This window comes from Sebastes fasciatus, chromosome 3 (assembly GCF_043250625.1).
Source record: "Sebastes fasciatus isolate fSebFas1 chromosome 3, fSebFas1.pri, whole genome shotgun sequence".
Classification (NCBI taxonomy): Eukaryota; Metazoa; Chordata; class Actinopteri; order Perciformes; family Sebastidae; genus Sebastes; species Sebastes fasciatus.
The window spans coordinates 18,187,852-18,201,709 of NC_133797.1; the positions used below are offsets into that span (position 1 = coordinate 18,187,852).

The 13,858-nt window shown below is 38.5% G+C and overlaps 1 protein-coding gene across 1 annotated transcript in view; it reads right to left on the minus strand.

Moving 5' to 3' along the window:
• Window positions 1-1,254: 1,254 nt before the first annotated feature.
• inpp4b (inositol polyphosphate-4-phosphatase type II B) overlaps window positions 1,255-13,858 on the minus strand; it is a 288,174-nt gene continuing 275,570 nt past the window's right edge. Inside the window, exons 23-24 of the mRNA XM_074629389.1 lie at window positions 12,938-13,092; window positions 1,255-2,902 (exon numbers count right to left, since the gene is read on the minus strand). Of these exons, the coding sequence (XP_074485490.1) occupies window positions 2,770-2,902; window positions 12,938-13,092 (288 nt within the window). The 3' untranslated portion in view covers window positions 1,255-2,769. The remainder of the gene's footprint in view (window positions 2,903-12,937; window positions 13,093-13,858) is intronic.

Genomic DNA, 13,858 nt, shown 5'->3' on the forward strand with positions numbered 1-13,858 from the left:
ACAGGCAAGAAGACTTTTTCTAAAATTGCAAGTGATGCAGATGAGTCATAGGATAACGCTGACAACGATCGAAGTTGTGAATTTTTCTCTGAAGACGGTTTAGGGGAAGACTGTTCAACAGTTTCTGTTACAACAGATAGAAAGTGCATGTGGCAACAGTTTGCTGTAATGAGGGTGTTACGGTCCCTTGGAATCTAAACATTGTATTATTTTGGAACAAATTTGAGTCCCCGACAGAAAATCAGTATTTGAGCTTTTTATTCTAAAGTTCTGCTGCCAGACTGGAACATGACGGGTTCAGACAAAGCATCGGGTTTTGGCTTGAGTTCAGTCTGATTTGTTGGGTAAGGCTTTGGGCTCGGATCCAGACAGGTTTGGTTATATTAAAAGCTGTTTCTCTTTCTCCGTCTGACTGTGCCAATCGTATGCGTACATGGCCGGCAGCTAGATCGCTATTGCCCAGTGAGAAGAGGAAACTAGAGACGTGGTCATTGCAAATTGCGTTATCCTGCAGACTGAGCCAACAGTCAGTAATTGATGAAGTAAAGAAAAATATAGCGTCTGGTCTTGGGTCAGGCTCGGATCTCAAGTTTGGCAGTTGCTGAAGATGATACCTGGCCAGCGTGGATGAAAAGCTAACAATTTGTATCAATGACTAAAAGTCAGGAATTTTGACTCATGATTGCAGAGGCCCAGAGGCAAGACTTCAAGACAGAAAGGTAAAAGATTCAATTAAAGGAGAGGATTGTTTGAACATGCTGAGCATACAGATGAAGGACAGAGGGTTGATTGATTGGTTTCAGAAGTTGTTCTTTTTCACACATTTGTTTTTTTGCCGTGACCCTGGGGCGCCATTGGAATTCAAAGTTATTACGGTGAACTGAAGCGGAATACAGCTGCTGTTAAAGGACCAAGCGACCTCTTGAGATTACAGACTGCATTTGATACTCAAAATATGAGTTTTTGATGTTGTGTTCAGTTGAGTATAGTGTTTGGGATTCAACATTAAAGTTAGGTAAATTAAGGTTATTTTTATTTTATCCAGACAAAAAACAATCTTATCTCTTTGAGTGCTTTACTTGAATATATCTTGCAAGTTGCTAATGTTTTTAATGCAACACATGGATTCAATTATGACTAATTTAATAACTGTAGTAGTTTACTTACTAGTTTACTTTACACCTGTGAAATTGAATGAACCAGTAAGCAAAACATTACACATTATATATCATTATACAATCACAAACATCATCATCAATCCATTCTTTTATTTAATATCAAATAGACAATTGTGAATGTCCAATGTATAACACAACAAATACATTTCAAACATGCATTAAAGTCCAAGGCATCAACCCTTACAATATAAAATCATTTTAGAATACAAAAATAAATAATTGAATTTGATATATAGCATTCAGAAACGATGGTCCAATGTCCTTGTCCTGTTCTAACCTCCACCTGTACTTCATGTGGTTGCACTGGCCTGTACCTGGAGATATACAAATATTATGGAAAAAGCTCAAGTGCAAGAGAATGGGATGAAACATGATTTGACATATGCTTTAAAATACTGGTATGTTATTTATCACAAATGAATGAAAATATATCTTCAACAGTCAAAAATAATATAGGCAAAGTTTGGACCTGAATATGTGATGCCATGAAAATGTAGAAAGAAATGGAAAAACTCCTGTAGAGCAGGACGCAATAACATCCAAACATGGAATGAGACTATAAACAGTGACTTGTTTCCAAGTCACTGTGGAGAGCAGTATTTATACCACAAAAATCCCTGTAGCATGGAAGTTTATTCTTGACCTTGGGAACAGCATATTTAACAAACAATGGTCTCAGCTCAAAGGTCCATCTGCTAGCCGTTTTTAAAAGGCTTTTAACTGAATCTTACAGTCAGCAAATGGAGATAGCTCAGAGGTCATCACCTGAGAAATAGCTCAGAAAAAGGTAGTAAGTGGACCTTTGAGTTAAAATACTATGTTGTCACACACATATTTAATTGAACTGCTTGAAGTCTTAAAAAAGATCATTATTATACAGTACAGCCACACAGAGATTATCTACAAACTAGGGTTTGCACACACAGTTGCACTGTTTATCCAGCCCGTTCTCATTCCCACGCTGTCCCAGGCATCCTTTAAGACGCAGACAAACCCGACATCAAAGAACTAGCGGCGAAGAAGGTCGACTTTTATGTCGCCTCACGTCACCTTTGTCTTGGCCGACAAGTTGCACTTGAACGCACCACAAAGTGTTTCTCTTCTCATGCACTGATTTGTTTAAGCTGAACTGCCAATCAACCGCTATTCGTGTCCCGTGTGTTAAGTTTCACGTTACAAACGCAGTAATTTTAAGCCCAACCATGTTGTTTTCTCCTAAATCTAACTAAGAGGTTTTGAAGCCTAAAGTGACGCCAAGGGATGTGACAAAGCGGCAGTATGTGACAAGTTGGGATGAGAACGCGTTGGCTTATCACTGCTTAGGCCATGAAAAATAAACAAGGCAATAATGGAAAGTGCATTCATTTTACAAATAACACGTTTGGCAAATCCAGCTTGGGATTCAGTGAATACATCCCCCCAACAGAGCAACCAAAAAACGAAACAACCATCAGCAAAATATAAAATCCAGCAAGATGTTTTTGGTTACGAACAATAAAACATTTTACATTTTTAGCATCATTTATAAGCTGTCATATTTACCACTCGGGTAGCACACAATGACTGGTTTTACAGTACATGGCTTACGTCCTCAAGAGTCAACTTTTCCGTAAGTCCCCTCCGGTGGTCGGTAGTACTTGGGAAAGGCCATCAGCTGCAACATGTTGAAGGCATATTTCCTGCATTTAATATTCTTTTGAACGTTCTCAATCCGACATCCTTCTCTGGTGATCAAATAAAGAGGGTGAAGAGGAATGAGGGGAAGAAAAGAAAGAAAAACAAAAGAGTGAATGACTTTTAAAATGATGTTTTAAATGATAGACACAATATACAATTTGAAATACTAATTTGTGTTCTTATTGAATTAAGTATTTTGTTGTTTAATAAGCTAAAAAGGCGCATAATAAAGCAGCTTTCAGTTCTGTCTGCATTAACTGTGTCTTGTTACATAATGTATTATGGAAAAGTGATGATGGATCAGCTATGAATCATATAACCACATCTCTGTGGAAATCTCCTGACACTGCCACTGTTGCCACTAACAACGTCTTATAAACTTTTTGTGACTTTATTTCACCATTTGTTTGGTATGGTTCAAGTGTCGAACCATTTAGTTTGATTATACTCAACTTTTGTTTTGTATACTGAGGTTCAAAGTTTATTCATGACCTTGGAAAAGGCAGTTGAGAAAATCTCATCACAAGGGCCATTCAGTAGTTGTTCAGTTGTCCTTAAAGGGGCAGTAGGCAGTATATTTTGTGGCATCACTGGGCAAAAATCCCATAATAACCTTTCAGCATATTGTAATTCAAGTGTTCTGAGAGATAACTAGACTTCTGCACCTCCTCATGGCTCTGTTTTCAGGCTTTAAAAAATCTACAGTGACGACAGACTTTGACCAATCACAGGTCATTTCATTGAGAGAGCGTTCCTATTGGCTGTGCTCCGGTCATGTGACCGGAACTTGGCATTCCTTCAACAGATTTCACAATGGGGGCCGCGTCACAAACTTTCTCATTTTACAGCTAAACCAGTACACTACAAGATGATTCTGAAAACATTTGAGGTGAGAAATAGACATTAACGTTACATAATATTGATTCATATTTGATCAGCGCTGCCTAGTTTGACTGTTTGGTTGGAGTTTGCGAGTGATTGACAGCCGGCTCTCATAGACAGCAGATGGACAGCAGATCTCAGATCAGCTCTTACTGCTTGTTTTCCTCCGGTAGGTGAAATCTTGCAGATGCCGTTAGGAGCACCGGAGGAAACAGAGGCACATGATTTTTTCAGGTTACCTGTTTCATGTACTACTGTCAGGATATAGCGACCGTTTTATAAAAATAACTTTTTTAATCATATTTGCTCCAATCTCACCTACTACTATAACACCATCCTGATCGACAGCGTCATCGCGGAAGCATAGTACCCAACCTCAAGGTAAACACTGTTGGCTCTGTCAGCACTTTTGCCATTTGTGCACTGTTAGCACCATTAGCTGCGAGCCGCGGCTTGCCGAAAGGCAATAGAAATGTTCCCAATACCATATTTATCACCTTTAACTGAATGCAGTGGTAGTAAAAAGTATGAACTCGATCTCCAAATCTTACAGTTTATACGCATAACCCACATGATTCATTCTCCTTTAATGACTACCGTCTGTGAAGGACACAGAAACCCCTCCAACCCTCTAAATGAATGTCATGTATTAAGGTGACAGCCCACGCTCAGCATGCAAGACCAAACTGCTAATTAAACCCACTGCTATTACAGTGGCCCTGTCACCGTAGGCAAGTGCACAGTTATAGACACCACAGCATGAAACTAGTTGCAGTTATGTAGCTGTGTGCAGGTGTAAACCTAAGAAAGGCTGATTTTGTGAGTGCAAGCAAAGCTGACAGTGGTTGTTGACATGCTGCAAGGCTGGGCCATATGGTTGTAGTCAAAAATAGAATAGAAAAAAAATCATAAAGTGTATGTACAATCAAACATGGAATACTTAAGGCTACATTAATCAACATTTCTACAATATGTTACGTGATGGTGAAAGGTGATTACATGTGACTATAAAGTTCCTATAAGTCATCTTTCTGCTCATTGCTTTGGTTTTATAACCTGCAATTTTACAGTTTTGGTTCACTCAAACTGCTTTTATCAGTGTTGTTTAGCCGCAGCAGGCAGAAGTTTTAATCATATTTGCTCCAATCTCGCCTACTTCAGATTTAAAGTACTCAGATAATTTAGTGACGAGGACGTCCAGAACAGCTACTGAATGGGCTTTGTGGTGAGATTGTTTTCTCAAATGTTTGGTATGGTTTATGGCACAATAACACTATACGGTACCTGAACCTATTTGCTTACATCCTAGGTGTGTCTGATTTACAGCAGACTTTAACACATATTTGTTGCAAATTCAGTTTTGTGGCCGCTGATTTTGCCCTGAAACATGTAACGTTAAAGGATAACACCCAACAAGTTGTTCGTTCCATGAAAGTAATAGATGACGATTATCTATTACAATGTACAAACTTGAAGGGTGAGTCATCATCCTGCTTCTACCACGGCCACTTGCCAACAAAATGCCATTTGCAGACAAATTAAAAAATATCAGCCCTTACTTACAAATCACAATATACATGCAACTCTCGCTTTTCTGTTTTAAACATGATGAAACATTGTTAGCTCCTGAGCCTCAGGATATCCGTCGTCTACAAAGCTGATACAGCCAATACACTAATACCTAATACACTCTCAAATCAAGATCATACGTAACCTACAAGAACAGAGTATTCTGCAACAACATGTTAAAAGTACTTTTCCAGCAGAGATAACATTATGTTGCTAGCTCTCCCTTATTACACGCAGGCACATTATGTTATTAAACTACTTTGTTGTCTCCCTTTCCCTTAATCTTACCTGCAACTTCTCCAAATCTTTACCAGCCGCGCTGGTATTGTTTTCACCCTGTAAGTATGTGTGTGTGTCATCATGGCAAAATGCGGTCCTGGAGATACCTACTGTAGCAGGAACTACCACAGAGGCGGTTTTGACTACTTTGCCAGGTGTTTATATTTCAGTCTGTGGACAGATTCTGTGACTGCAATAGTGACGCAATCTTGCAAGATATGCAGTCGCAAAAATGTACAGGTTTGTAGTTGAGATCAAAATGAGTATTCAACAAAGCCATGTAATATGGTAAGATATTTTACATTTTACAGTCTTTGTATGATTCATATTTTTTCAACAGCTGTCAATGTCAGGGGTAAAGACTGACTCATTAATTAGCCAAAATGAACAGTAAAGGAGCTTTCCTGTTTTTCTTTTTTGTCAATGCTTCAGAGAATTATGTGAGAAAAAGCATCACATCATTTCATATTTAAATATTTTCTCCTTGAGATATAAAAATAGCAATCACATGAATCTCAAAAACTACCTTTCAGCCAAGACCCGGATCATTTATTCAGGTTTTAGTACCTTAAAGTGCACTGACACTGCATTCGCTCGTGTCTGCCAATGCTTCAGACATATATCAAAGATTATGTTTCTGTCTGAAAGCATCATTTGGTGGTGGGCGAGAGCCAGACGGTTAGATTTACAGAAACATGACAAACGTGTTGCCCTCCAGGATTTAGACAACTGTAACGGATGTGTCCTTGAAAAAGGAAGTGAACCTCAGTCTGTTGTAGTGAAGCTGCGTCTGGGTGCACAGTGTAGCATGTTACAGTAAGGTGCAACAGCTAATACCGGTTCTTCCACACTGTATACAATGCTGTAAGTATCTTTTATGACAGCTTTGTTTTGGTTTGATTTTAGTAACAACTTTCATGCTTTTGTCATCCACATTTCCCCACAACAGTGAAGGAAATCCAGTGTAACAATGAAAAACTGCTGTCCTAAAAAAATAATAATAAAAAAGCAATCCAATACAACACCTCCACCACAACGATGACATAAAAATACCTCGGCTCACCTGTGACATGTTCTCAACATATAATTAACATTGCACGCATCACAGATGTGTGATTTCCTGTGGGGCCGTACGGTTCTTATTGGATTACAACACTGTGTTAAAGCATTAAAACAGCCTGTAAAAGAGCACAGTGTTAAATAGTGAGAATTGGCACCATCTGAATTCTGGGATACCATTAAAGTTTGATGGACTGTAATGTTTTTGCCAATTTGGAACTCAATCTGTACAAGCCTCGCATGCTTCCAAGAGGTCCTTAAAGGGTCAGTTCACTCAAATCAATGTGACTTCCTGTTCATAACTGGTACAAGCGAGACATTGTTTCTGGAGAGAAATGCTGCTATTAACTTAAATGCCATTCTTTATGCTTGTAGAGCCACATACCAAATGCCATTCATCCATAAAACATTTTGGGATGGGGAAGTGAAAGGCTAGGGGTGGAGATGTCATAACCTCTGAGTGAAATTGAAACTGCTAGCTATTTCCAACAGATAAATAATAAAATGTTTTTTTTAAATGTGATTTAGAGGTTGAATAAATGGCCAAAACCAAAAGTAAAAGGAAGAAAAAGTTGATATTCCTCTCTGGTCAGAGTGACAAGAAGAATCTTCCCACACATATTTCGGGCAAAAAAAACTACACTGCCCAGCTGTTTTAGGAATTTACTGAGTATTTTTCTTTTACATGAACATTCGTGACCTTTAAAAAAAGTATGAATTAATGGGTTTGGGGCTGGGTAACACAGACAGGGTAGGGAAGTCAGACAGTATTGAATGTTGCTGTTGACAAATAGAAAAATACGGATTAATGCCAGGCTTATCTATTAACCTTAAAATGAAGATGTCTATATCATATTAACTTTATGTATATTGATATGCAGTTAGTGTGAACCTAACGTTAACATTAGTCTTAGGAAAGTTTGTTCTTGTCAGATATAACGGACTAACTTAAAGTTTGTCAGAAAAGACTCCTGGCAAATCGAGGAAGAGTGAATTTATTTGCCGGTTATTTTACTTAATACCACCTGATTGAAATCAAGTTTCCCCAATCCTCCGCGGCTGCTCAGGGATTAACACCCCACAGCTTGAGGTTGATACTAAACCACTCACACTAATTACCCTTATACGAGAAAGCCAGTCAAATCACACTACCACCCCTCATAGAAGAATAACCAGCAAACATCGAAAAAAGGAGTGAGTAGAGATGGCATTGTCAGCAATTTATTGATATTTTGCAAGCAGAAAAACAAGACTTAAAATGAGCCACACAACCAGTAAGTGTGAGCTAACGAGCAGCAGGGCAATGGGGTAAAAGTGTCGTGACGCTGGTTTGTTCTCTGACACGGCGCCAGCTTCAGGGTCCTCCCACTGCCCAATGTCTCCCTGGGTCAGCCGACTGCAGAGGCGCCCGTCAGAGTGAAATAGAGACAAATCAAAACACCGTGGTGTTAGTACAGTCTAGATGGTGTCTAAGTGGGACTTCTAGATCGCAGAGTGATCACTTGAGTGCCCAAAGAGGCTGCTACCAGAAGTCCCACTTAGACACCGAGCCATTAGTATAGACGTTGCCTCAAAGAGCCACAGACAAGCAGGCAGTGATGAACGGAGCAGAAATGTGAGAAACAGGCTCACGAAAAGCTGCATGTTAAGCCACATGAAGAAATGACTTGGTTGTCAGAGGATGGAGAGAGGCGGCATGCAGTGTGATGCACATTTTATAGTGAAGGTTTTATGCACAATGGGTTTTCATTACATCTGATCCAGCCGATATGCATTCACTTAAGTCCAGAGTGGAAGAATCATTGTTTATGGTAGCGGTTTAGCAGGTTTTTTGTGAAACGTGACACTTGTTTTCAATTTCCTTCTAGAGAGCATTTCACATCATTCACACTTTGTTTATGACAGACTCAACTGACTGTCACTGTCGGCAGCAGTACAGGAAACATGATTATCAACGAGTGAAACTGCATCCTTTTGAGATAATCAGCACCTTTGGACAAGTGCAGATGGTCCATGTAAGAAACTCATAATAATAATTTGTAGGATATTTAGCCTGTATGGATAATTAAACTAGAAAGACAAGCACAAGCCTGGAGGTAGAAATAACAAACACAAAGCTGAATACTGCCTAGCCAAATACCTGATGGCTGCATGTACAAACCAGCAGGTTACGTAATGAAAAACTTCCCTACCTCAACGTTCATATCATGTACAGTAAAACACTGCTGTTAAAACAACAAACCAAACACAATCTCAGCTTGCTACAACAAGCACAGTTACCTCAGATACCCGCTGAAGCTGCTGTGCATGATGCTATAAATGCAAAATGTAGCTTTCCACCTGTTAAAACTAAAGCAAATTAGCATCTTTCTATCGTCACGTTTGTGCAGTTGTCTCACCTCATTGTCATATATATTGCTTTCTAAAGTGATGATGTTAGATAGCACTGGCACTGTCAACCAGACAGGTGAGACCCGACAAACCCAACCGACGGTACCTTTAATCATGATAAATGCACTGATGTTAGTGGTGTTTTTTTAAACCACACTTGACCGGACAGATATATCCAGTAATGTGTTATTCATTTAAAAACATTAAGCTTTAAATCAGTGCTTTTATATCAAATCCAAACTAATTCCAGTAAAACACAGCTAATCTTTAGGTTTGACACAACAAAAATGTGTCGGCCAAGAGATAAAAACAGTGTGACGAAGAAATACAACAGACTATTAAGAAATGTGTCAAGATTTTCTTATACTCCTTTGAGCTGGCAATTAACTTCCTCTAATTATCCTCTCCCACCTCACCTCAGTTCAACACTAAATTCATGTTACATTTTCTTCTCCTCTTCTTCCTCTAAAGACTAATCAATCTAAGTACAGAGGTTTAATTAGACCCATAGCCTTAGTTATTTTAGAACAAAATAGAGCTGTTTATAGTGTTTAATCAGATTTAAAAAAAAGTCCCTGTTCTCAGTGGGTGTGATGGTGTTAGAGGGGAAAGACAACGCAGGATCACTTCATTGTGGCTGCTTGAGGGATTCACTGCAGATTATTGGTGTACTTTCACGGCTAAAATGCAGCTTCCGTTTATCCTTTTACTCCAGATCTTCATTGCTGATCTCCAACTATCATGCATTTATAAAAACTCCATTGAGAAAACCCAAAGCACGCATCTTCAGAACAAATATAAAGCTACGGATCCAAATACAGTTGTCTTAGAAGTATAACGCATTACTGCACCGGTTGCACTATTGTTTCAACCCCTAATGTATGGCAAGTGTTCAAATTCTTCAGACATAACAAAGTGATAATAATAGTCTGACACACATCAATTACATTCTAATTAACATAAACACGTTGGCCCAGGGCTAGTTATATGCTTGCCAGTTGTAATAATGCAATAGAGTGCTCCGGGGATGACATATATTTTTGTATGCCAACCAGGAAGTTCGCATCGCGCTGGGTTCCCTCGACAAAAAGCCAACGGGATCTTTCCATTGGATTATTGCAGAAAATAAGCTTTGTGGCAAATAAATGTTTATGATACTTACACATGTTGTTCTGTAAAATAATCTTCACAAATGAACACTACTTATATGATTTTTGAAAGGTGAATGCAATCGCCAGAAGTAAAAAGCTAACGTTAGGCTATAAACAAACTACACCACGGTCGCATGAACGTGAGTATACACAACGAGGCTGTGAAGGCGTGATTATATTTAATAGTCTCATTTAGCCACCTGTTAGCAACCACCCTTTTTTAAGACACATAAAAGCTTCAAAATTCACGAGTGGGGTATTTATTGATGTATTTCATGTCGTAGAACAAAACGTTAAAATCTCTTAAGCCTGTGTTAACCACAGACCTTATTTCAGGCATCTAACTGAAAACTCATTCATAGAACCCATTGACTTCCAAACGAGGGAACCGGAAGAGCTGAAATGCTAACTCATCTCTGGGTTTTAGGACTCACTCCTATTGCACTCTATAACAAGGATAAATAGCTTTTTTCAGTGACAGTCATGGATGCATTATATATATAAACATTATATCTGTTAAGAACACTACTTTTGGACACAAGAACTGTCTGAGGTTCATTGTTTTTAAGGTTCTACTATATTCTACAAATTGATTATGTATTTTACTGTATATGAGAAGATCTGATGAACTTGTAGCTGTATTGTTATTTATGTATCAAACATTTGGTCGGGTGAAGACTAACAATGTTTCTAGTCTGTGAACCCCCATGACATCCAGCGTCCAGGAGATACAATATTATCAACACATTTGTGCCTAAAGACTATATTTAGTAAGATAAGGAAAAATGCCACAACATTTGTTCTGAAAGAAACAAAGTCTGGAAATTTGATACGGACATACTTTGGGCAAGTATCTATCTATCATTTTTAGATCACAAGAAAAATCACACTTTGATTAAGAGTCAAATTCAGGATTTTTGTAAAATGGGAAAAACGCTAACATTGTATTTATTAAATGTTAATGATGTTAATTAAATATTTTTTTATACTGCATATGTGTGCATATTGTTAATATTCAACTTCTTATGAGTTCATACAGTAGATACCAAACACTTGACTGTGCTCCTTGTAGTTTCTGAGACATTTTCTTATCATACTATATCTAGTATTTGGGCAGGTGACTGTTTTTTCCTAAAATATAATGAAGTTTATTGCAAAAACAGTAGTCCCATGTGCCCAAAGAATAGATAAAGTATGATAAGAAAAACTCACTTTTCAGCCAAACGGTTTGTCCAACTTTGAAAATGTCTTCACATTTGTGCTGAGGCAAGCCCAGAAAAAACTTCCACCAAAAATTTGCGGGCACAAATGGTTTAAGGTTTCAGTTGCTTACTGTGCTGTGCATTGTTCATGGATACATTCAGCTTAACTTGCCGCTAGCAGTCCACAATAGTTCTACATAGTGCTTACGTGTTGCGGGCAGCACAGTTGGTGGCAAAAGGTTACGTTTTTCTGTGATTTGGATTACTTTATTTCTTGGCTTTGTGTTTAGAGAAGCTGGCCAACAGTGACTTTTGCTTGTTTGTGTGTGTTTTAGTTGTTTATTCACGTCCCGATTACTTCATGTCGTACATCACGTCAGCAAATGTCCATCACATCGGTTGGATGTATTATTGTATTGTTACCTTACTTTATAAAAACAGGTTATTATTTGTTTATGATTTAAGATTAGCTTATTCAATAATAATAATGTAGAATATGTTGAGTGATTGAGCTGTGGCCAGTTATTATTTGTGTTTTTTATCATGTAATGTCCTGTCCACTTATTCATCTAACACAACTGCCATCAGCTGGCCTGTACCGGTCATTACCACATGCACTTCAGATGTGCACTTCACCGACGGCCTTAAAAAAAGTTCTAAAGTCAGAACTCCTCAGATTTAGACGGATGCAGATGTGGATGTTTACCCTGCTGGCACACACAAACATTAAAGACAGCAGTGTCCCTGCAGCACTGATAGGAACATGCATGGTTGCCTTTGAATGTGTGAGGGGAGGTGGTGATGGTGGAGGGAACGCATGAGGATGTTTATACTGGCACATCAAATGGTGAGAGGATGGGAGGTGCAGACAAAATGTCTCTGATGTGTGCGATGACCGTGTCAGCTTTAGCTCACGTAATGTGTTGTGGGTGCAGGTTATTACTTCAACCAGACGTTTGTAATCACATGTCTGTTTATGGATTACAGAAACTGCTAAATCTTTGGCTATAAATGTCTAAAATGTCAGTTCACCCAAATATTTATCACTTGCCTCTTGTAGCCATGGAGATAGTTTCGGTTTTACAAGATGAGATTTTGAGATATCCTCGCTGAAAGCTCTGCTGACAACCCAATACAGTGGAGTTGAATGGTATTTTATTTAAGCATAAAAAATTCACCAATTTGAAAATTCCAACAACGAACAACATCCTGGATCTGGATGATTCATAGATCTCACTGTCATTTGCTTTCATAGGAACTATTTCTTTTGTAGAAGGTAGTTCCAGTTAAAAAGACAGTTGGAAAGACAAGTTGCTACTGAAGATGTAAAATGTTCTTCATTGTTTGAGCACCCACTGCGTTCGGGTTTTTATCTGAGCAAATAAAATCAAAATTATCTGAACGGCTACAAACTACTGAATCAAAGTAGAGAACTATGTCTTTGTGTTATTTGGATGACTGACATTTTAAATGCAGCGTGTTTGGGATTGGTTGGAACAATAACTTGCACCCATTAATAGTTTTCTACTATCTTTTATCACTTTCTTACCTCCGCATACAGTCCAGAGCACGGATGAAGAAATCCTTGCTGAGCTGGTGTTCATCACGTAGGAGAGCACACTGCTCTAATGTGACAGACATGGATGTCCGGTCTTTGGCACTTTTACAGCTGGTAAACCTGATGCCATTTAACCTTCGGCAGATCTGGAGGGAAGTGGAGAAAAACATACACGCAATGTTTATATGCATTATTAATGCAAAATGTTCCTTTTTCGTCAGTAATAATGACTCATCTTGTAAGAAAACGTTGCCTTATATTACATTAGGTTACAATTAACTTTCATGAACTGAAAACACACTGTAAAAGGGTTTAAGTTGTAAGACAAAAACACAGACAACTCCCAGACCGGACAACTCTGTGGTAGCCACGCCCTGCTTTATGGTCTATTTGACTCTAAATGAGACCATAATTTACTAAATCAACATCATGCTGTATTGGAGAAGACTTGAAACTAGCGATTGAGACCATAAACTCATGTTTACAATATTTACTGAGGTAATAAATCAAGTGAGAAGTAGGGTCATTTTCTCATAGACTTCTATACAATTCTTTTTGCAACCAGAGGAGTCGCCTCCTGCTGGTTATTAGAGAGAATGCAGGTTTAAGGCATTTCAGCATTGATTTCACTTCTCAGACCCGAGAAGTGAAATAGGTAGCCCACTGGTCCAAACAGAAATGTCTCAACAACTATTAGATGGATTGCCACAGAACTTGTCAGACATTCCTGATCCCCAGAGGATGAACTATAATAACTTGGCTGATCCTTTAACTTTTCCTCTAGAGCCAGCATCAGGTCAACATTTTAATCTTTGGTATATGACCAAATACATGTCAAACTAATGACATTCTCATCAGCCTCAGGAGGACTTTGTGTTTAGCGCTCATTAACAAATGTTAGCATGCTAACAC